Below are 25,080 nucleotides of genomic sequence, written 5' to 3'. Positions count from 1 at the left end.
TCAAGACTGGTTGAAATGTCTACAACAGTGCTCGCAGATGTCCGTCATGATTACCCACATTTACAGAGAAAGTAATGAGGTTGCTGATGCTTTAGCCCGCTTCGGCGTCTCCTCCTCCCCCGGCATTACGTGGTGGCAATCTGCTTCACACTTCTGCTACTCACTGCTTTTTGATGATATATGTAATGTTGGTTACTTTGGATTTCGCTGATTTATTTATTTTTTGTTTATTTTTTGTTATTTTATTTTGTTACATTGTTTTTCCGTTTCCCCCATCTGTTACATTATTTTATTTTATTTTTAATAATATCAGATTTTCAGTGCGTGTTCTTGGGATGCCAACCTAGTTGAGATTCCTGGATCATTGCTACTGTATCGTCTCAGCTTCTATAAAAAAAAAGATAGAATCACATTATACATTCTAATTAAAATTATCCAATAATTAATTTAACCATAACTATAATCTAATTATTATTATCTAAATAAATCAATTAATAATTTTAACCATAACTATAATCTAATTATTATTATCTAAATAAATCAATTAATAATTTAAACCCTATATACATCCACTATGTAATTACCATTTCGTCCTTCAGTTCCAAGTCCCTTGTGTGACCCATTAAATTCTTACCGTTACTAATCGTATACAGTTATTGGAATTAATTCAAACAATTAATTTCAACAAAATATATAACGGAATGAGTGCGCGGACTGTGAATAAAAAAACCGTAAGCATTCCCCTAAAGCGATAAGAAGCCAAATTGATACTGACGTTTACCTTTCCGTATTAGGTCTAGTATAATTCGATCCTTACCTTTATTGTTTCTGATAACATCTCCCTAGAAACTAACGATTCTCTCATGAAACTGAGCATGTAATTCCATATTAGTTTGTTTGCCACTGTTGTCCACGTTCATCCGAATCGAACTAGGAGACACCATCATCGGCAATGATGGCATAAGCCATTTTAACATAAAAAAATTAGAATTCCATCGAGTGGGTGCCCTGAGCCAAGTACCGTAAGGCTAGCTGCTTTATTTGGATCAACTACCTCCAACAGATCTTCAAAGAATTTTTCGGTGTGTCCAATCTTTCACAATAAAAACAGAAGGTTGACAACCTTGCATACTTAAACTGGATCTAGGAAATAGTTCCCCCTATCTTACTAATCGTCATCTCCCTCTTGAGGGGTAAGAGGACATTAATTGAGACTTGAGTGCGTATATACTATTTCCTGACATCAATAAAGTTTTTTGCATCTGAAGCGATGGACCTTCCCATGAAATTTCCTATATGCACAGCCACTTTTTCGGACACAAACCCAAGATGTAGATTATACACCTAGACCCAAAACTCTGCATTATTTAGTGGAACATCAGTAGGGTGTTGGCCTTCCTCAATGCATTATGTGATAAGCAAGTTTTGCTCAAACTTCTACGGGCTTCCTTTCACGAATCGTTCTCTCTCCAATAAATGAAAAAACTCGAATCGATATATATTAGGATTGAGTTTAGTGTTACAAAAGCCCTTGGAGGGTTTCTAAAGATCAACCATTGTGTCCGATTTTGTTGTTACAATCCGAAAAGAAATGGCTAAGCAAATTCCAGCTCCACCGTTAAGTTTGAGTCTACATTATCATTGTTAACAATCCGTCCCCCCTCTCTTTCTTCATCTAATGTGATCACCGTACACATTTCCTCAATCGCAGATACATATAGAAATTCTCGGAGAAAAGTTACGGGAAACTCATCGAAAGCGAGACATTTCCATTTTAGTTCTTAATTCATTAATAAGATATTTTGCCACGTCGATATTAAAGAAGAAATAATGAATACTCCTTTTTCCAGCTCGATTACTGTCATTGAATCTTCCCGTTCTCTCTCCACCTCAGTAGCTCCGTTTGTAGGCCACCTGCCTCTTTATTTCCTCACGGCAGCTTAAAACAATGCTTCCTTCGTTAACCCCAATGCTCTCCTTTCCCTCCATATAACCGTCGCCATCTCCATTCTCATTTCTCTCATCTTAATTAGATCAACTAAGATTTTTTATTTTCTTTCTTCTTTCGCCATGGCTCCAATCAAAATCAAGCAATCCGCAAATCGCACTGCTCAAACTCTTACCAGTACCACTTCATCTCAGGAGGCGCGTCTCCTTGTCCGCGAAACGCTCCGTATTAGCGCCAATTTGGCTTCCTCTCCGGCTTTGTCGCCTCCTGCAATGTCTCAGTCTTCTTCTGCTTCTCCCTCGTTGGCTCCAGCTCAGTCCGCTTCTTTTATGGATAATACTAGGAGATTTGGCCTTGTGGAAGACGAGTTCATAGATGCCAGTTTGAGGTTGATCTGTTGTGAGGAAATCGATGGCCGCAGATGGAAGTACCTAGCCGAGAATGACGGTTTTGGACATTTTAAGAAGAATTCGATTCGCGCCGTCGGCTTGCAGGCACCGAAAGCACCTGTTGAGGTCAGTGCTGCTGTGCTGTTTTTTTGCAGTTCACGTTTTTGTTTTTTTATTTATTTTCTTGTTTCTTTTTCAAAAAAAAAAAAAAAAAATTATCAATTCCTTTGCCTCGTTTTTAAAATTTGCTTCAACTTGTTATGCACATTTTCAATTCTCAGTTGTATGTATGGTCTTGATTGCTTCAGAACTTTCTTGTATAGTTCTCTTTCCATGCCTAGATTTGTTTGTTTTCTTCCTCTACATCTTCATTATTTAGGAGAGTGAGAGAGACAGAGAGGCAGCGTGCTTGTGTGTTTATTATGGAGTATGGACTGTTATTTAAGTTTATGGATCGAATTCATCTACTCACCTAAATTGCTGTAATTCGAGTCGTCAAACACGTTTAGATATATGTTTGGGAAATTGACGCTGGTGATTCGAATTATGCTATTGTTCAGTATCTGTATTGTGCAAGTTATATTGGTAATCGACCTTTGAATGACATTGATACACAGAGACCTAGCAGGAAATAGAGGACAAATACTGCTGTCCTGTCTTTTATTATTTTAACTGTATATTGTGAGAGAGAATATCATGTGCAATAAGATGTTTGCCATTCTCTTAAGATGTTTGCACTTTTTGTTTTGGAGTAAGCTTTTGATTGACTGCTGTGCTTTTGATAATCGCTTAACATGGAGGGTAATTGAGTTTGATTTGTCCATTGAATTTGGGTTGCAGGAGTTGATGTCATTTGTAAGAACATATGTAGTGCCAGAAGGTTTTCCTGATAGTGTTACTCCATCCTATGTGCCATACATGAGTTGGAGAGCTTTAAAGGTATTCCTTTTGTTCCAGTGAATGGTTTTACTTGTTTAGGGGGCTTTAAAGGTGATTTACCAGTCTCATGTTTAAAATATTTGCTGATTTAGTTCCTTTTGACGGATCTTCATTACTTTGTGATGCTTGAATGACATGTGCTATTAACATTTTGTTGTAGCACTTCTTTGGTGGAGCAATGGGTGTTTTCACAACAAAAACCCTTTTGAATTCAGTTGGAGTCTCTCAAAGCCAAGCTATTCCTGGCGCTATTGCTATTAATTGGATCCTTAAGGTAAGAATAAATCATGTTTTCACCTCTTTCCATAAGTTTGTTGGTTATCTTTTGCAATTCACTTGATTCCTATTTCTTTTATGTCATATACTGTTGCCTAGAGCTTTTGAATGCTTATATAAATTTTCACTACATGCATTCAGTTTGGTGAACTTCTATTTAATTTACATACAGTGTATTTAGTTTGGGGAAGGTATGCTTACAGAGGCGTCCTTGTCGTAGTTGTAGCTATGGTGCAACATCATATATTGCTATAAACCTTGCTGTAACTGTAGCTATGTTGCAACACTATAAATTTTCACTACAATGTTTGCTAGAGCTTTGAATGCTTATATAAATTTTCACTACATGCATTCAGCTTGGTGAAAGTCATTCAATTTGCATAAACGGTATATGTTTGCAGAGGCGTCCTTGTAGTTGTAGCTATGTTGTTGCAACATCATATACATTGCTATAAACCTTGCCTGTGCTTATTTTTTCCATACAGATGTCAATTTGAATGTTAAGCTTTGAAAGGCTTGCATGTAGACTGTTGATTTACATAGTACTTTTAAATGTTCAACCCTCTGTTGCTAAGAAAAGGCAGTTTTTGTAATTGATAGTACTCAGCATACAAGTTGGTTGTAGGTGCGAGTCGCAACTACAGGGAGGTTTTTTTTTTTTTTTGTGATTTCTATTTATGGCAAATAACAGCAGACTATACTGAATCTAGGTACGCTCGGTTAGGGGTGCACTCGAGCCGAACCGAGACCGAACAGGGACAGGCTCGGCTCGAGCTCGAAGCTCGCCGAGCCTGAAATTTTAGAGCTCGGTTTGAGCTCGAAGCTCGCCGAGCGGCTCATTTTGATTCTTTTTTTTTTTTAAAACAATTCTGAATATACTTAATTATACCCGACTAGCATTTTATTATCTAAAATCAGCCTTCTAACGAAGGAATACCAAAATTTAAACTTCAAAAAAACAAGTATAACATCTTTTTTTTTTTTTGAAAGAGAACAAATATAACATTTAAATATAACAAAATTTAAATGTCCTTTTTTTAGCCTAATACAAATTGAATGTCTTTATATCTTTTTAGGGTCGATTTAAGATAATTATTATTTTTATCATTATTTGTTACATTATAAATTAAATATTAATATATATACATAGTAATTAAAAAATCAATCGAGCCTGTTCATGAGCTTTCGAGCCGAACCTAAAGAAGCTCGGCTTGGCTCATAAATGTCTCGAGCCGATCTCGAACTCGAACCGAGCTCTTACGAGTCGAGCTTAGACCGAGCTTTGATCGAGCCGAGCTCGGACAGTTTGCGAACCACCCTGGCTCGTTTGCACCCCTACTCTCAGTATTAGCACGTTAATGTTTCTAGCCGAGCCCTCTCGAGCCGAGTTTGACCGAGCCGAGCTTTGATCGAGTTTTAACCGAGCTTTAACAAGCTTGAACCAGATTCATCATACACTTATAGAACAAGTAGCATAGAAGAAAAATAAAATAAAATCCATATAACATACTTGCATGATTTGAAAAGATTTTAAAAGAAAAAAAAACAATCACCTGTCATGTGCGAGTTCCAAGAACGGTAGCTGCTACTTCTGGTCAGGGAAGGCAAACTCACAAATCACAGATGACCTTGTTGTTGGCATGGTTGCGTATGGACAGTAGTTGTTAGTGCTACTAGCGTGGATGGTGGAGTAGAGAGAGATGATTAGTGTTTAGGGTTGTATTTTGAACTTGAATTCCTAATTTTCGAACTAGCCAAATGACTAAAGCAACTGTTAAGTGTTTTCTTTATGGGACTTGTGAGTTGTGAATAATTGAGAGTCCAAGACTAATTACCTAGGAAGCACCGAGACTTCTAAGATATTACCTTACGAGCATAGGACACTCCGCAGACAAGCACCCGACACTCCAAAATAAGCGTCCCCTCTTTTTTTTTTATTATTATTAATAATATGGGGACACTTCAGGGACACGGCTTCTACGCTAATTAAGTAGAATATAGGGTTTTTTTTTTTAATAATTTTACAAAAAAGAGGGGTTGATATATTTAAAATAAATAAATAAATAAACCTAATAAAAAAGAAATCAAAATCTAAATAAAAGAATATAGCAGCTGCCCCTTTTTTGGTAGTTTAAATAGTTTGAATTAAATATTTCTTTTTGATGACTTACTATTATGATGTTATTTATGGTTTATTATGACTTATTAATGTTATTTATGATCTCTTTCTATATATAAATATAAATTGGGTGTGTTCCCGCTGTACCGGTGTCTTATATTTTTTAAAATTGCCGACCCGCATCGAGTACCCGTGTCTGTGCTTCCTAGCTAATTACTCATTTTTTTCCCATTGTCATTAATTATTTTACTAAATTAAAGATTAATGAAACTTATATAGTAATTAAAAAATAATCGAGCGTGTTTACGAGCTTTCGAGCCGAACTTAAGGAAGCTCAGGCTCGGCTGATCCCGAGCTCGAGCCCACTCGAATCGAATTTGTCTGAACTTTGACCGAGCTAAGCTTGAATAGTTTGCGAACCATGCTTGCTCATTAACACCACTACTCGAATCGAATGCTTCTTCTTGATCCCACATATTGAATGACTTCTACACCTAATTTAGCACCAGTAAAATAGTAAAGTCATGAATTAAATATTGTAGTGTGAAAAGAAAACATCTTCTACTAAGTTTTCATTATCAATAAAAATGAGTGAAAAAAAGAAAGAAAAAACTTAGTGAGATTTGAACTGAAAAAGGGAATTTAAAATGGAGAAAAAGAAGTGCATTACATAGTTAAATTTGGACTGCATGTATATAAAGGGTGAGTATGATATAAGATAGGACAATTTTTTTTTTTTTCCGTGTAACCTGGCCTTTCCTTGGTGTCCTATAATATTCAATCACATGCAACCCTTGTAACATGAGCCATGAGCACATGTTCACGAGTGTGCATCTCTCTATATCTCTCTCATTTTCCTTGTTTTATCAACAACAACAACAACAACAACAAAGCCTTAGTCCCGAAATGATTCGGGGTCGGCTAACATGAACCATCATATAAAACCGTGAAAATCAAGTCGTGTCAGCGACACAGATTCGCTCCCTCCACTCCGTCCTATCCACTACCATATTTTCCTCAATTCCCAATAAACTCATATCACTCTCGATCACCCTCCTCCAAGTTTGCTTAGGTCTTCCCCTACCCCTCACCACTACATCCCTTTGCCACTCTTCGGTTCTCCTAACCGGCGCATCAAGCGCTCTACGTCTCACATGGCCAAACCACCTTAGTCGGTTTTCTCTCATTTTATTCTCAATAGATGTGACCCCTACTTTTGTCCTAATTATTTCATTACGCACCCGGTCCTTTCTCGTGTGACCACACATCCATCTCAACATACGCATCTCCGCCACCGACATCTTATGGATGTGGCAGTGTTTCACTGCCCAACACTCCGTACCATATAACAATGCTGGTCTAATTGCCGTCCGGTAGAATTTTCCCTTCAATCTATTAGGCATGCCGGGATCACAATGGAAACCCGTAGCACTCTTCCACTTCGACCAACCAGCTTTAATCCTATGAGCAACATCTCCATCTACTTCTCCATCCGTTTGGATAATAGATCCTAAATATCGGAAGCAATCCATTTTCCTTGTTTTATCGAGGTGAGAAAATGACAATGTAGTTAATTTTTTTTTTCTTTTTTCACTAATAAAGGCCTTGGTTGTTCCTTGTCTTCCCTACATAATTCTTCTATTAGTTACTATCTTATAAATTGATTTAATAAGTTTTATTGCTTTTATTAATTAGTTGAGGAGAAGCTAAGTTATTGAAATTGACATTGCTTTAAAAAGAATGTGCTTATGATGTCCATCCACATTCTATTTTGGTATATTATAAATATTTCATTGTTTTTTTAAATTTATTCATGCTTGTCTAATATGGATGTAATGTAAGCTATTTTCCATGCTTACTCTGTACTATCTTTCATTCATGTATTTTTTGATAATTTTGGCATATCATATATGTCATTATGTGTAATTAATTAAACACTTCTTTTCCCCCAATTTAGTATATCATAGAGAACTATATTCGCATTGGTTTTCACTACTTGCAAGTGTTATCTTTGTAGGATTCCATGTGTGGTTTTTATGTAAAACTAGAAAGGATAGGACTTGGGAACTTAGGCCGTTTATATTGCTAGAAGGTACATGATTTGAGCTTGATTTCACAAAATTAAGTCCGGGTGGTTCAATTTTGTATGCAATATGCTTCTTTATTGTTGTGCAGTTTACTGCTTTAATTTTATGCCATTTTGAATTTAAAGATGATACTGACACGTGTTCAGGTGTGATTTAATGTATTTGAAGTTCACTATCGAATTATTATATGTTGGAGTACAGATATCCGAGTTGTATTGCAAAATATTTTGCCTCATTGCTCAAATTCCTTTGTTTTGTTCATATATTGATAATTGATCGCATTATTTGGACTTTAGTGATTAGTAATTTAGTACCACTACTAAAATGTAGTCTATTTGCAGGATGGTGCTGGTCGTGTTGGGAAAATGCTTTTTGCAAGGCAAGGAAAGAAATTTGATTATGATCTTAAGCAGGTACAAATAATATCAGCTCTGTCAAATTGTCCAGTCAGTCCTAGCTGGATATTTTCTGACTTGTGATACATTGTAGCTGCGGTTTGCTGGTGATCTTCTGATGGAATTGGGTGCTGGGGTTGAGTTGGTCACTGCAGCTGTACCACACCTCTTTCTTCCCTTGGCTTGTGCAGCTAATGTGGCAAAGGTTTACTTTTTCATTTTATAAATGCAGATTTTGTAAATTTTTGCATAACTTAAGCTAGCTTTGCATTCTCATAATTGATTGCTTAATTTTAGAATGTTGCTGCTGTAACATCAACATCAACTCGAACACCAATATACAAAGCCTTTGCCAAAGGAGAAAACATTGGTGATGTCACTGCCAAGGGAGAATGTGTTGGCAATCTTGCAGATTTGGTATACTTTTCACCCTAAATTTAATAATTTATGAAATTCATGTTACCTATGTGATCAGAAGAAGGTTATGTTATGGAATAAAATAGTTTTTGGCACAGATGCAGGTACTGGAATAGATGGTTGCACTATAACCTTTTTCTCAATTTCAATTTTAACTGTCTTCTGGAGTTTGCTTAAAAATTAGGGAAAAGTTAAAAAAGAAACCTTGTGGTTTCCTACTTTGACACTTTGAGGACTGCAATTTTTTGTAACAAAATGATACATGTTGTTTTCTATGTTAGCAAAAAAAAAAAAAAGGTTTTTAGTGCCACTGTTAAAGTCAGAAAGAATATTTAGCATTACTATTGATTTAATGATGTGGTGGAAGAGATTCTTTCCAATTAATATTCTCTCATGTAATTTATTTATAAATAAAAGAAGAAATAGTGCAGGGGAAGAGAAATTTCAAAATAATAGTGAAGATAAAACTCATTGTCTATATTCTCAATCGACAAATTTTTAGTGAAAATAGACGACTTGAAATGGTACAAGCAGAGAAAAGTGATTGAAGAAAAATATTGTCAAACTTTTACAATATTACTAAAAATAGTAAAATATCCTTTTTTTGTTAACATTGAAAATCACAGTTACCATTTTGTCACACAAAACTTTTCCCTAAAAATTATCCACAGATATTTGCTTTGCTTGCTTTTCTGTATTCAGTCCACAAGTTAGTGGTTTTGTTAGCATGGTTGACTGTGTGGACTTGAACATTTAGCCTTCCACCTTATTGAAGGCGATTAATTATGAGTTTATCCGATTTTCTGCTATTGTGTTGATGGGTTTCATGTTGTTGCATTGCAATAATACAAAGTGAACTAAGAATGTATACAAGCTTATGGATTCTATAGGTAACACTGCATATTGATGCTATCACATCAACAATAATATTGTGCAATTGTCTGCTCATAAAACTGTTGAGCTTTGAATTTCCATGCCAATGTTGAATTTGAAATGTGCTTCTTGTCTGTTCAGTGTGGAATTTTGTTTTTGTTATACATATTGGTGCAATAGTAATTTCAGTTGATATTAATTAAAATTGCCTGATGTTGTGAAGATGGGAACTGGGCTTAGTATAATGATTTTGAAAAGAAATCCTAGTTTGGTTACAACATTTGCCCTCCTTTCATGTGGATACGTCTTCAGCTCTTACCAAGAGGTTAGACCATGGTGAAATACTTATTTAGCTTTTGGATGTTTCAATTCGTCTTTTGTGTGTATAACGTTAGTTAATTTTTCCAACTTGCATGATATCTTGTTAGGTTAAATCTGTAGTATTGCACACTTTGAACCGAGCCAGATTCAGTGTGGCAGTGGATTCGTTCCTTAAGACAGGTTGGTAGAAGTGCTCCAGAAACTCACACTATATCACTATGATGCTCTCTGTCTAACCCTCTCTGATGGTTTATTCTTGATGTTTAAACTATGTTGATGATACACAAACAGCATGTTGTTCTGATACATTTCGTGCTTTATATTGTCTGCAGGACGAGTGCCCTCATTGCAGGAGGGAAACAGGAAGGAAAATGTATTCAGCTTTCCATGGTTGAAGGAGAGGCCTATTGTTATAGGTATGTGTAGAAGACCATTGGTTATATACTACTGCAGAACGCTTTTTATATATTGCTATTTCATGAGTTCACTCCAGAGTTTGTTCTCACTCCTTTGCAGGACCAAGATTTAAAGAGGCATTTCAAGACCCAAGTGCATATCTTGCTATACAACCTCTGTTTGAGGTATATCACTTCAAAACAAAGACAGATTTCAAGCGAGATATAGTTGTTCCTCTGATAATGGATTATACTACATTTATATATTCAAACATATTCTCTTCATTGATGACAGAAAGAGAAATATGTAGTGACATACAATCCATCAAAACATAAGGTCTATGCTCTGCTCAAGGATCAGGCTAAATCAGATGACATTCTAAAAGCAGCATTCCATGTGAGTTATAGTTAGATTATACTTAATCTACCAAGTTTTCTGTGTATTTACAGGCACTTAGATGGTTTATCTTTTGTTGCAGGCTCATGTGCTTTTGCATTTCATACATTCATCAACTAATAGCCACTCTTCATCAAGGACACAACAAGAATATGGCAATTCAGATTATATTCTCTCCGCTAATCATCTTGAGGCTCATATTGCAGAGTCGTGCAAAATGGTCTCAGCTTTGTATGGTTCTTTCAAAAATAAAGCTGCAGAACAAGTAAGTGGAAGTTAATATTCTGCCTATCAAATGTACACATACCATTGTCTTATGTGGATAGTAACCTTTTCCTTTAACATGTTAACTAGATTGGTTATTGCCTTGCGAAGGCAGAACATTTAGAAGTGTATTGTTCTCGAAGAAAAGGAAACACAAAAACAGAGCTGTCATACTGTGCTTTTATAATTTCACGCCAAACATAAAATTGCTGTGCCCATGTACATGTCCAATTCGAATTCAAAATTACCAGGATATCTAATTAGTTTGACACCTACATTGCACATGTGCAGTAACTGGAAATAAATTAGTTTTTGACTCCAAATGTGCATCTCTTATTCCTTGGTAGACATTCTCAAGGTGCATGTGCTCATGGAAACTGATTGTGAATCCTGTAACGCTAATGGTGGTTTATATAGCTGACTGAATTCATACCAACTTTGATAGTATATATACTACATGCTAGATAGAGTTTCGCTTCTCTTGTTAACATTCATCGGACTTCTCATGTTGTAGGGTTGGTGGATGTCAGATTCACTTCTTAATCCTGGTCGACCCAGGCTTGTATCAGCAAGTTAGATTGGAATTGCATCCTTGAAATTTCTCTTGCCCCATATCTGAGAGTTGACACCATTGGGTTGCTGGAACTGCATCCAATACTCTTGACAATATGTCAACCGAGGGTCCTTGGAAACTTATACATTAAAAGAGGCTAACGGTATATTAAAACGGCCTTACAAACCATGGGCTCATTAAGATTGTCAATTCTCCTTCGCTGCTCCTTCATTTGCACTTGGAGGTTGCGAAGTGCAGTTTTGAATGTTGGAGGAGGAAGCTACTTGTATGGTATAAGCCTAAGTTTGCATCACTTCAATGGTATATATTCGTAGATAGTTTTCACCCATTATATGGGGTTTGTTTGTTCTTTCTCTGTCTCTCTCTCTACCTTGATATTTTCTTAAGCCTTCTACTGTCTTTTTTTTATTTGTTTGGGTAAATGTTCTTGTGTAGGGTACATTAAATTGCATTTCAATATCAATGAAGTTTTCAGTTGTCCATTATTTTGGAGTGCTTAACTAAGCCTAGAAATCTAAGTAGGATCAAACTATTAGCTATAAATATTTGTAGTAGACAACTCGCATTCTTCCTTTTCTATGTACATTCTGTAGCTCTCTGTGCCCAACAGGCTAGTAGAAACTGCCCAACTTAATTCCACTTCGATTATATGCAAGTTGCTTTTTGCCACATCAACTTTTTTCCCCCTCTCATTACTCACCTTTGATCATTTGCATCCAATTATTGATTTTGACCTTGGGTTTTATGCAACATTTGCACATTGTGGAGGTGAAAGAATACTAAGGATTTGCACATTGTTGTCTAATATTAGCTATTTACTTGTGTTTTTTTTTTTGGTTAGTAGCTAGAAGATGTAAGTTGATTTTTGTTCCGAAATAATAATTTTCAATTCTAACCAAACACTTTTACTATATTATTTGGATTAAAAAATGGACAGGTACCAAAATAGTCGTAACGTTTTTAGAGAAGAGCTAATTTAGTCTCACATACAAAACAACACAATTTTAGTCCTAATATTTATCAAATGACATAATTAAGTTTTCACTAATAAAAATTGATATATTAAATGATTGTGTCGATAACTTTCTAATATATTTCAATTTCAATATCATTTCATCTTTTCAGCATTACAAATCTGATGTGTTAATTTCTGTTAATAAAAAGTTTTAATTGTTCTATTTTACAAACGTTCATATTAATTGTGCACCCCAAATAATCTAACCCAAAAAGCTTGAAGTTATTTTGTTACCTTACCTCAATTAAAAACATAAATGAGTCACAACAAGTAGAAGAAAATGGGCCTTAAAAACACAGTTGCCTCTTTACACATATCCATTGTTGTGGTTAATTATTATTATTGGTACCCAGTACATTTGTAGTAGATTCACATCTCATTTCACCAAGTGCTTGTTCAAGGTCAATTGTCTACATTTCCTATTAATCAAGCTGTTCTTGAAAGGAAAAAGGTCATCAAGTCTCAAATCAAAATGGACTAGAAGTTAGGAAAGGTGTTGTGGGCAGTGAGAGAAATATAGGTATGGTTTGGTGTTTGAGTGGTGAGAATTTGAAAGGAGGTAGCATGTGGGATGATCCATACCATTGGTCGTACAGCTAAAGCTAATGCCTATAAAATATGGTCCAAGTGTACAAAAATACATACACTTGTCCATGAAGCAAATCCTTACATTACATTCATTTATTTTATTTATTTATTACGTGGGCAGGGATGTCATCTCCATTGCAGCAAGCATACATTAAATTCTGCTCAGAAGATCATGGTTCCACCATTTATTACCCTTATTCATTTCCAGGCTGCATCAAATTCTCACCCCCCCTTTTTTTTTTCATTTTTCTATTTTACCACCAGTCCACAATCAATTATTGGATTTAAGAAACTTTTGCTGATTCTTTTTATTTGAAATACAGTAGTAACTTGATTACTTTTATTAATAATCATCTTTAGATAATAATGACAAATTACATTTTTAATCCTCTTTACTTTACAGCTAAATTACACCCCTGACCGCTTTTTATTAACATAAAAATCTCTTAACCTTTGACTGCTTCAGTAATATATAATCCTTTATAATTGAAATGATTCTCTTAGCCTTGTTTGGGAGAAGGTTAGAAGAGGATAAACCTTGGAAGATATTTTTGGAGAGTAAATAAAGCTTAATTAAAACTAATTAACTTTAAACTTTAACCACCAAATTGGGTGTTAATATAATGAAATTCCATAAACTTCCAAATAATATTAACTTTTAATCTTCATTTACATCACTTTCTATTTTCTTCCATTACCTCCTCCAGTCTTCACTCATTTCCATTAATCTTCTAACTCCCAAACAAGAGCTTAGCTTATCACAAACAATGGGTGTCAATAGCACAAAATTAAATTTATTAGGCTCATAGCACCATTGATATATAAACAAGGTAAAAAACTTTTATGGTCCTGAATAATAGCAGTTACTAATATAATGGTTTTTAAACTTCATCTTAATGTATAAAAGTCTCTCAACTTTATAAAGTTCACATAAATTAAAATATTAATAAAATGTTAACATGGACAAATTTGACTATACCATGAATTTTTTTTTATCCATATTACCTTAAATTATAGTTCACATACCAATTTTCAAGTCATTGGTTCCTTAAGTTTTAAATGATTTCCTTTAATTTAGATTTTAGTATTAGTAAAACATAAACTTTAAGGACTTTTATATGACTAAATGAAGTTTAGAGGTTATACCTATAATTTAGAAACCATAAATATATTTCACCCAATATATTCAATAGAGAGAAAATGAAATTGATGAATTGAATAGTATAAAACATAGAAAATTTAAGGAATTAAAAATTGAGTCTTTTGAAGAATAAAAGTAAATGTTTTATAAAATAATAAATTCATTGAATCCAAAAAATTAGTTGTAACCAATATTTTGTTTGATATATTAAATAGAGGTAATAGGAAGAGTGTGACACATCCTTTTAGGAATGGGAAAGAGAAATGTAAATTAATATAAGCAAAGGTTAAAAAGAGTGAGGGAGATGAGCATGAGGTCCCCTCTCTCACAGTGACAGAGAAGGTAGCTGAAAACATCATTGAACATATTTAAGATTAAGATGTGTAATTAAGGAGAGGCCACATGTGTTGTTATTTTCATCTATCTTAAGTCCTTCATTTTCAAAAAAACAAAATTTAAAGTCATTGTACTGATCACTAATTTAATGCTGCATGCCTTCATCATCTCCTAATAATAGTACTAACTAAGTCATGCCACTACATCTTTCTTACCCCAAATCTTATTTTCATCAAGGATATTGCATTTTATTTCTATTGGGATATATTCAATTTCTCTTTTAATTTTGGGAAAGGTGGCCTAGTTATATATATATGTTTTGTCCAACTTTAGGTTTCAATTTTGGCTATAAAATCCATTATGTTTCAATTATTGTGAGAACCATTCTTAATTTATTTCCCCAAGAAACTCATTGATTATGCCAAAAAGTAGTGTAGTAAAGCCTCTATTTATTGTGATTTTCATGGATTTAACCTTAAAGATATTTCTTTTGTAACAAAAAATTTAGGGTGAGGAGGTGTATTTTCAGTCTAGTACCAAGGAAAATCATAAGGTTAGAGAGAGATTCACCAGATGACTTACATATTGCACCACTTATATAAAGATTCCAACAACGAGAACGAGATTCGAAACCAAATGGAGGTGCCAAGAGTCGCTTCCTTACACATTTGATTAGTTATTTTGGTGATATTAACCCTTGTTTATATTAAACCTTAATGTGCTTGCTAGCTTAGTTAGTTGTGAAATCTAATTTAGTTGAAAAGGCGTTATTCATTTTATCTGTGTGATCTTAATATATTGACGTGAAAGATATAACCAAAATGAAAATGGTGAAAAGTATTGAAAGAAATATGAAAATAGAGAGTGAATGAAGGAATGAACTCAAAATGCTTGTAAGAATTACAAAATGATCTAATAACAAGATAAGATTCAACCATACAAATGTAATCTGTTGATTGTTATAACGGTAAATATTGTCCGCTCTAGCCCAAATCCAACATCTTGGACCTCAGGGTTTTAAAACGCGTCTGCATGTATTGGATTCACATCTTACTAATAAACCTCAGTCACTCCCTCTCCGTTTTCGATGTGGGATTGAATTTATTCCTGCCCCCATCGCCATCTCTTAGGGCCGCTCCTTGCTCAGGGCTTCTACCCCGATGCCACCCACTCCGGACCGGGTCGTTTCAATAACTGTCTTGCTAACAGATTGCAAAACAATCATCTGAGTTGAGGTGCATTCCATGAAGAATGTGCATTCCATTTTGGGAGAAAATGTTGTCAATAATCCCAAAGTCCATAGGTTATTGGTACCCCAACTAACTAATCTTTGTGTTTTCAAATGTAACTCTTTGGGAGAAACTGTGTGTTAATGCTTTTTAATTATGAATAAGTATAAATACTGAAAATTTATTATTTTCATGTTTTCATCAAACAAACCATAAAGATCATATGATACAAGTATGAACTCTACTTTTTAGTCACAAAAAAAAGGGGACTGTAATTGAGGTACTGATTAGAACTCTCATTTTCCGCATTTCGTGTCGGTTTCTATTACCGTTTCCTAGCTAAATTTTATTTAAAATAACGTTTTGAGGTGTTTGTTTCCGTGCGAACATAGATTATAACTTCATTACCTAGGATACGGTTACTATCTTCCCAATTCCCAGTTAATTAATCCAGCATTTCTTTTTCTGCTTTTCTGAAGGATTTTTTTTTGGTTTTAGTTTTTGTTGATGAGAAAACCTTAGCTCAGAAATGTCAAATTATACTTCTGAAAAGCAAATTTTAGCTGTGTATTGAATTTCCATATGATAGTTATAATATTTGAACCACTTAAGAGAAAAGGTCAAAAAATGTTTTCACTACACAACTCATAAAAGGAACTTGGAATAATCTTACGTACATACTTCCAAATTATATTTGTCGCTAGCTTTTTGTTTTTGCTGCTATAGCTTGCCCTATATTTAATTTAAACTGTGTTTTTCTTTATATACAATATAAATAATAGAAACTGTTTTTTTTCTTTTTCCTATTAAAAATTGAGCTTTTTAAGTAAAGTTTGAGCAGTTTCCTTGTATATATATATATATATGAATAATCATTATAATATGAGGGCAAAATTGTGTCCCTTGGTTTGAAACATATATATAAATGTTATAAGGATTTTAAGCAGGACAATATTATTATTTAATAAAAAATTAAACTTTTGGTTTAGGATTCCAATATGTAGAACCCTGATTAAATTTCAACACATTCATATTTAAAATACATTTTGCATGATTTAATCGATTATATTCGGTTTGAATTATAAATGAGTCGAGTTTTGAACATGGCGAAACTCGGTTTGAAAGCTTGCAAGCATACTCGATTAAGCAGACTTGATTACACATGCTCTGAGCAGACTTTTGGTTTAATTGTTTTTTTAATAACAATATTTTTATAAAAGGGAAGTGTAAGTAATTTCATGTAATCTTTAGTTTTGTAAATTTCAAAACTATGTAGTTTTGTGTTAAAGAAATTTCATATGAACATATTTAATGACCTGTTCGCAAGCGAAATTCACGAACAAAATTAACAAACTGTTTGCAAGCAAAGTTTGTGAACAAACTCGTGAGCAACTCACAGATATGATGTTGAGCTCGAGCTCCTTAATTTTCTGATGACCCGAGTATGAACATGTCAAAGTTTGGCTCTGCTTGGTTACAATTCTACATATTGTTAGAAATAATAGTAACAGTTATTCTTGTTAACTTTGTTCCTTGACAATTATTAACCAAATAAGCATATTCAGAAATACTTATGATTCATTATTCACAAACACAAATTTGAACTGATTTTACTATCATGTACATATATAAATGGATCTTAGGATTATCTAGAGCAAAGACATAAATTATCAGAAAATAAGAAGGAAGAAAATTACTTAAACTTACATGAGTATAAATGGATATCTCCAATGGACTAAATTATCAAAACATCAGTACTAAAATCCATATCCACTGCATGCATACACCAAAATGGATTGAAGAAAAAACATAATAATAATAATGATCACCCATAATTAACTACTGATTAATTATCATAAAAAACTCATCTGCTGCATGCCCTAAACTAAATACACATTATTTTAAAACATCAAGAAAAATCACAGAAACATGAAAACAAACTGATATAGAGTATAGTAAAAAAGAAAATTAAACTAACCACAATGTAGATTAATATGATCTTAATTAATTAAAATTAATTAAGCAGTAGGTGGTGGTGGAGGAGGAGGAGGAAGAGAAGGAGGAAGAAGAATCTTCTTAGCTAAATTATGCTTATTGTTATGCATCCAAACCTTAAGCACTCTTCTTTTAACTCCAATTTCTTGACAAAAGTGTTGAACAACTCCTTCTTCTTGCTTTTGAATCTTCCATCCTACTTTCTCAGCAAAGTTCAGCATTTTCTCCTTCTGCTCAACACTGAATTTTGTCCTAAACCTTTTCTTGTTATTATTATTATTATTATTCATAACAACTTGATGATGAGTTGGCCTTGCAATAACTACCCCACCACCATCTTCTTGTTCATCAGATTGATCAGAAGGAACCATATTGTAAGACATAATCATCTGATGATGGTGGGCTCTAGCTGCTCCTCCTGCTGTAGGGTATTCTGGCCCTATAATGCTGCTGCTGTTCTTATGGTGACCTAAAATCAGTTTCCTTCTGAAATGTGGGTGGTTATGATAATAATCAAAAGAAGTTGAATTTGGTGGTGATTCACCTTCTATCTCTTTCCTGTGGAAGTTTCTATGGCAATTGCAAGCTGAACATGTTAATGCTTCTATTGAACCTTCTTCTCCACTTGGCATGAATTCCCCACATCCATCTGTTGCATTTCCTCCCATTGATGCTGCATGATTCTTCAAGCATTCTCTATACTTCACCATTTTCTTCAGATTTTGATGATGATGATGATGATCATCTGGGCCATTGATCACATTCACATTGTTGTTGGGAATTTGGGGAATTATGTTGTTGTTGTTATGATGATGATGATGATGGATCATGTGGCCATGTGATCCCCCAACATATGTGCTGTTTATTGGAAGAGGGATTTCTCCTTCTTCTTCTTCTTCATGACTTGAAATTTCCATTGTGTGTGTATGTGTCTATGGAGACCAAACAAGACAAAGACAAGATGTAGAAGAGGCCTCAATTAATGATTGATGTCAACTCTTTTAGAAGCAAAACATTACATACCCTTTGGGAAGTAGTGAAATGAACTATTTGTGATTCTTGACCTCAAAAACTTGAAAAAATTGATTTAAAAAACAAAAGTTGAGTTAGTTGGAAATGTTTTGATGTAAAATAAGAATGACCCACTTGAGGAATTGCAAATATGGTGAAGAAAGCAAATTCAGTAACACTGTGGAGCAGACAAATATAAGGAAAACAACAACTTTGTCTCTCCATACATTTTGTTGAAAGTGAGAGTCAACACTCAATTCATCTCCTAAAAGAAAAGGGTAGATCAAACTAAAAAAGGATAATGAAAATGGCTTAGCTATATGAAGAGAGGATGAACAAGTTTTTATGTTTTTGTTAAAGAAAAAAAACAGTGTTTGAAGTAAGAAGAGAGGAGAAGAGAAAAGAAGAGAAAGAGTTATGGTAAGTGAAGCAAGCGCTAAACAAGGAGGTTATGCCTTATAGTGCTAGGGTTCTAACACAATAAATAAATAAATAAATTTATTATATTTTTTTCTTTATTAAAAAATAAAAGAAATTAGGGAAAGAGAAATTAATAGAGTGATTTTTGGAGAAGGAAGGGGAGTAAAAGAGAGAAAGGTGGGGTGTGGTTCATTTGGTTTGCTTTGCTTGCAATATCAGGCATCAAGTGTTTTACTCCATATGAAGAGCAGTGTGTCAGACTGAGTGTCTCTCCTCTCTCATAATTTAATTATACCATTTTTTTTTTTTGTTAAGTGTGAATGTATATAAGAAATTATAAAAATTTTCAATTTTCAATTTTCAATTTTCAATTTTCAATTTTCAATTTTTTTTTCACCGATAACGATATATAGAGCAATTGTAGTCGTAGATAGTCGAACTTTTATCTAGATCCATTAAACGAAAGAAGGGAATACATGGGGCTTGTGACCCCCTAGCGGTCGGGAACCATCTCTTATAGGGATTAATAGGAGATGGTTCCACACATGTCTATCTGCAAAATGTATATTGTACATAAAGAAATACGCATCCTTAACCGATCGGTACTGTTTTTGGCCTGAATATAGCTAGGGCAAAAAAAGGTTAGCTTATATAGATTGAATTTATATTTTACACTCCAAATAATTTTGGCTCCGATTAATTCAAAAATCATAAAACATAACTCTTGTTTGGATTAGAGATGAAAGAAGGGGGCATAGGGTTAAGCACCCAGTGCCCCTCATGAACCATTCTTATTACTGAGCAATGGTTCCACACCAGTTCACTTTCTATTTTCATCTGCAAAAATGCGGATTATAACCCAGTAGATATAGGCAAGGGGGTGCCTTCTATGGTTACTTTGTTTTTGACAAAGTACCATTACTTGGTGTGTTTTCACCATTAGATGATGGATTAGAAAATTAATCCAATGGTGAAAACACACAAAGTAAGGCTTACTTTGTTAAAAACAAAGTAAGCATAGCCTTTACCTAGGCAAGGGGGCTGCCTCTCCGGCCAGGGGTGGGCAAAAAAACCGATCAAACCGGTAACCGAACCGAAAACCGGTAATCCGAACCGGAAAAAGTGGTTAACCGAACCAGTGGTTTTTTTAATGGTTAAAAAAATATATAGATACCGGTTTCGGTTTCGGTTTCGGGTTAGAATTTCAAAAACCGCGGTTAACGGTTAACCGAACCGTTTAATAAATATAACCAATTTTTAAAAAAAAAAATTAATATATAATTATATAACATATATTATATAACATAGATTATAAGATTAAAAAAAAGTCTTTAACATAGATTATAACCTATATTAATATAAATATATAACATAGATTATACTTGAATGTAAACTTGATGGATTAATGTTGTAATAAGCACTTTGACGAAATATTATTTACATTTCTTTATGTTTTAAATGTAAATTTGATGGATTTTTTTAGTTCGGTACTTATATTTGAATTTGAAATTTTATATGAATTCGTTTCGTTTGAATTTTTGAAATGTGTATTTTAATATTGTTTAAAAATTTAGGTTTGGGTAAAAATTATGGTTAACCGTTGATTTTTGGTTAACTGGTGAGAATTGGTTAAAAACCGTTAACCGAAAAACTAACCGAAATTAATGGTTAACCGGTTGTATGGTTAACCGATTGATATGGACCGGTTTCGGTTTGAATGGTTAAAAACCCGTTAATAACGGTTCGGTTAATTTTTTTGCCTAATGGACCGGTTAACCGAACCGTGCCCACCCCTAGTTCCGACCCCCCTGTTTTCAAGAAATATTATGGCGTGCTGAATTAGCACTCCAAGTTAGCCAAGGAAGTGTGAGAAATTTTCTAAATCCAAATTTCTAATTTTTCTTAAGCATGTGAGGCCCAAAATCCAAAATTCTAACTTTTTCTGTCTTAAACCCTCTCTAAATTCAAATTTTTTATTAAATACAATTTTTTTTACATTTTAAGAATCTTAGACACAATCTAACTTAATTTTGAAAAGTTTTACATTGATACTTAAAAATAAGTTATTGACCACTCAGATTATAACATGAATATTTACGAAAAAAATTTAAACAAGTTCGATTTTTTTATACACATGTACAGAATCGGCCCTCCTAACCAACCAATCCTGTATTCTGCCACTAGATGAAGGAATATACATTATTTTTCCTTCTGACCTACCTCATGCTAAAACAATGTCATTTTTTTGTTTAGGTAAAGAAAAAATATAAAATAAAACTCAATTCATATGAGCTGAATTTAAAATTTTTTTTTTACACTCCAAACATACAATAAATGACTCCCTCACTATCTAGGTCTGAAATTACTCCATATTGATACAAATTTATTATTTTTTATGTTAAGAATATATTTATATTTCTAAAAAAACTTAGAGACAAATTTATATACATCTTACCTTCATTCAAAATTTTGAAATTTGAGGCTTAAATAAGGTACTGATAAATAATTCAATAAAATGAATAAAGAAATTAGAATTGAGAATTGAGAAGCAAATTGGTGTAAGTTTGGTCTTCTTCTATATAAACTTAACTTATTTATTTGGTATTAATTAGTTGTGTCCTTTATTTTTTTTTTCTCTTACTATATTAATTAAATCAGGAAAATACACCAAGAAAAAGAAAGAGATAGCTCTCAATTAGCTTAGCTTCATTTATTAATTCTTTATCTATTTAATTTGATTGTACATATGTAGTGTCAATCTGTGAGGTTTGCACTTATTTATTAATTAATTTCAACTGCATTTTAATTGGAGTATTGAGGGTTTCATGCACCTCATGTGAATCATTTCTATTTCATAATTAATTACCATTTTCTACTACATAAAATTCAAAAAACCAAATGTGAATTTTGATACAATTAATCTTGTTAATTAGAAACTTAGAAAATGTGCACCATTATAATTGAGTAAGAAATCAGTGTATGAAATTAAAAGATTAGAGATTTAAGTGTAAAAAAGGAAAAGCTAAGGGATTGAAGATAATGATTAATTTTGCTTTATTTGTTAAAAGTTAGATTGAGAGGGAGGATGAATAAATAGGTATTTGGGTGAGAATAGTAAGAGAAGTTAATTAGTATGTTTATGCTTCAGAGGGCAGACTTACTGTAGTTGGAAACAGTAAATAAATTAGTGTGACAGTAAATATTTATAAAATAAAAGGTTACTGTAATGTTATGTAATGTCATAAAAAGGACTCAATGTGACAATGATGTTCCCTTGGAAATACTCAGAAGGATAATTGCATAATTCATTTCAGACACCCCCACATGCTTCCAGTACTTATATAATTTACTTACTCACTATTTAATTAATATTGTATTTTCTTAAGGGATAGATTAAATATTTATAACTGTCAATTACTCAAAATAAATATTCTAATTATATTATTAATTTAAAACGGCCAGAATTTACTAATTTTTATTTTTTTTAAATGAATTTGACAAAACTAGAAATAAAAGTATAAAATTCTGACATATTTTAAAGAAAAAATATGGGATGATAAAATATAAATATAAAGGTTAGTTAAATGTTGTTGGGTTTTGAAGACTAATATATATAGGTCTAACTGAAGCGATGGGTCCAACTGCAGCGATCCAAAATTTTTTGGGTCGATTAGAGTTTCGAACGGTTAGGGTTTTAGGAGTATAAATGGAGTAAATTACACCAATGGTACCTGAACTTTACCCTAATTCACACTTTGGTACCTAGATTATATTTTGTCTCAAAAATATATCCGAAATAACGATGATCGGACAATTAAGTATATTTTACCGGTTAATGGCCGGTCAATGCGATTTTGATGAGTAAATTACACTGATGGTACCTGAACTTTATCCGAATTCACATTTTGGTACCTAGATTTCAGTTTATCCAAAAAATATACTTCAAATAAAGATGACTCAATATTTTAGTATATTTGACCGATCAATGATTGATCAACCCGAGTTTGGCCATTTTAAATTAAAAATTGAGACCAATCGTACTCTCAATTAGCATAAAATTATAATACTGTTGTTTAGCTCATAAATGACAATATTATAATTTTATGTTAATTGAGTATATGGTCAGTCCAATGTTTAGTTCATGTTACCCGGTCACTAATCGATCAAATGAACTAAATCTTTCAGTCCGTGTTATGTTTTTAGGATAAAATAAAATACAGGTACCGAAGTGTGAATTATGGTAAAGTTCGGGTACCATTAATGTAATTAACTTATGAAACTCGCGTTGACCGATCATAACCGGTAAAAATATACTAAACTGTCCGGTTATCGTTACTTCAGGTATATTTTTGAGACAAAATGTAATCTAGGTACCAAAGTGTAAACTATGTAAAGTTCAGGTACCATTGGTGTAGTTTACCTAGTATAAATGTAACCTCTTTTTCTGTATTCCGTATCTCTTTCATTATAGTGAAATATTCTGGCTTGGTAGTGCCCCCAGACGTAGTCATTCATATAGAATGGCGAACTGGGTAAACAATTCTTGTATGTTTGTTTATTTTTCGTTTATCGTAATTTCAATTATTCCTAACAAATGTAAACTTGATTTTTTGATGTAATTTCCTCTTTGAGGAATTACGTATATACTCTTTACGTTTTAGTAAATTTTTGACGGAATTAGCTTTTGATTGTTTGAAGTGCAAAAAGTAATTTCAATCTATATAGACTGAGCTTAAATTTATGTTTGCCCTTATTAGACCAAAATGATGCCGTTTTGTGAACTAGGTAAAAGAAGAAAAAGATGCACAATTCTTCATCGGTTGGCTGCACTCTGCATATAAAAACATAAAAGGGTAGGTAAAAGTGATGGTTCCCAACGGTCGAAGTGTGCCAACATCCCGTTACCCTCCATCTCTATCTCTAGACCCAAGTAATTAAGAATCTTATTTTCAGGGTTATGTTACTTGCAACTATTATTGATAATGTTGTATCCAAAGTACCCTTCGTGTCATTCTTCGAACTTTCTGCAAGAAAGAAAAGACAGTCAGAGAAGGGTCGACGTCCGACGAACCTGCTTTGATGTCTAAGCAAGCAAGGGTTTGAAGGGTTGAAGTCAATAGAATACTGTAAAATAGTGATGTTAACGTACCTCTAGAGTTTTACCATACCTATCTATTTATAGTGTTTTAACGAATCTCTCTTCTTCTATTAGGAGACGTCTTCCAAACGATCTCATTTAGGCAGCAAACGAATTTTTCTTAATGGAAAACAATTGCTAGAAGTTTGCTGGATCCGGAGGCCCTTAGTGCTGCACGTGGCCACTTAATATGAAGACTCTCCACATATACTATTTATTTATTATGATATCAATTATTATTCTATTTATCTTTATTTAGATCTAAAATTGTTCTAAGTTGGAAACGATAAAATTAAAATTATACAATTTTTTATGTTTGGGATAAAAAAATTATACTTTCCCAAAAATATAGATCCAAATTTGGATATTATATATTTTTTGGGAAAGTATGAAAAAAGTTCACGTGTTTTCATCGATTTGTAAGTGTAGGAACATGTTATTTTTATTTATAAAAATATAGTATTCAATGACGTAACAGGTTGAATTTGATAACATGACATATTGATTTTATTGACATAACATAATGAAATATTGACTTTTGAAGATATGACTTGATACTGCGTCATGTTGATTTGATGACGTGACAAACAATGTTATCAAATTCATTTTTTTTGTTAAATGTGTAAACCAATTTATTTTGTTAATCATGTAAAGCACATGCCATTTGTAAAGGAGCCAACCCAACCCAGAGTCCGGGGGACAAAGCACCCTATATTAAAATGACGAAATTTTAACATGTTAGAGATTACAAATATTTTGCTTAATCCTAATGGATGAATTTTGAAAAATCATCCCAACTGGAGGCAAAAATTAG

General features: G+C 33.3%; 2 protein-coding genes across 2 annotated transcripts; one reads left to right on the top strand and one right to left on the bottom strand.

Moving 5' to 3' along the window:
- Positions 1 to 1,430: 1,430 nt before the first annotated feature.
- Positions 1,431 to 11,879, top strand: LOC136226498 (protein root UVB sensitive 6). The gene is made up of 13 exons (XM_066015014.1): positions 1,431 to 2,463; positions 3,178 to 3,276; positions 3,437 to 3,550; positions 8,100 to 8,171; positions 8,248 to 8,358; positions 8,451 to 8,570; positions 9,667 to 9,768; positions 9,872 to 9,944; positions 10,097 to 10,180; positions 10,281 to 10,345; positions 10,455 to 10,556; positions 10,639 to 10,821; positions 11,335 to 11,879. Exons 1-13 carry the CDS (start codon positions 2,071 to 2,073, stop codon positions 11,395 to 11,397), a joined length of 1,581 nt encoding a protein of 526 aa, XP_065871086.1. The 5' UTR covers positions 1,431 to 2,070; the 3' UTR covers positions 11,398 to 11,879.
- A 5,587-nt stretch (positions 11,880 to 17,466) lies between these two features.
- On the bottom strand, positions 17,467 to 19,149 carry LOC136226657 (zinc-finger homeodomain protein 4). The gene has a single exon (XM_066015272.1). It carries the CDS (start codon positions 18,613 to 18,615, stop codon positions 17,722 to 17,724), a length of 894 nt encoding a protein of 297 aa, XP_065871344.1. The 5' UTR covers positions 18,616 to 19,149; the 3' UTR covers positions 17,467 to 17,721.
- Positions 19,150 to 25,080: the final 5,931 nt, after the last annotated feature.

This window comes from Euphorbia lathyris, chromosome 4 (assembly GCF_963576675.1).
Source record: "Euphorbia lathyris chromosome 4, ddEupLath1.1, whole genome shotgun sequence".
Classification (NCBI taxonomy): domain Eukaryota; kingdom Viridiplantae; phylum Streptophyta; class Magnoliopsida; order Malpighiales; family Euphorbiaceae; genus Euphorbia; species Euphorbia lathyris.
This window is presented reverse-complemented; position numbering and strand designations above follow the sequence as displayed.

Coding starts and splice junctions, on each gene's coding strand:
- LOC136226657 (XM_066015272.1), bottom strand. CDS start 18,615: ATGGAAATTTCAAGTCATGAAGAAGAAGAAGAAGGAGAAATCCCTCTT.
- LOC136226498 (XM_066015014.1), top strand. CDS start 2,071: ATGGCTCCAATCAAAATCAAGCAATCCGCAAATCGCACTGCTCAAACT. Junction 3,277..3,436: donor TGAGTTGGAGAGCTTTAAAG/GTATTCCTTTTG, acceptor ATTTTGTTGTAG/CACTTCTTTGGTGGAGCAAT. Junction 8,359..8,450: donor GTGCAGCTAATGTGGCAAAG/GTTTACTTTTTC, acceptor GCTTAATTTTAG/AATGTTGCTGCTGTAACATC.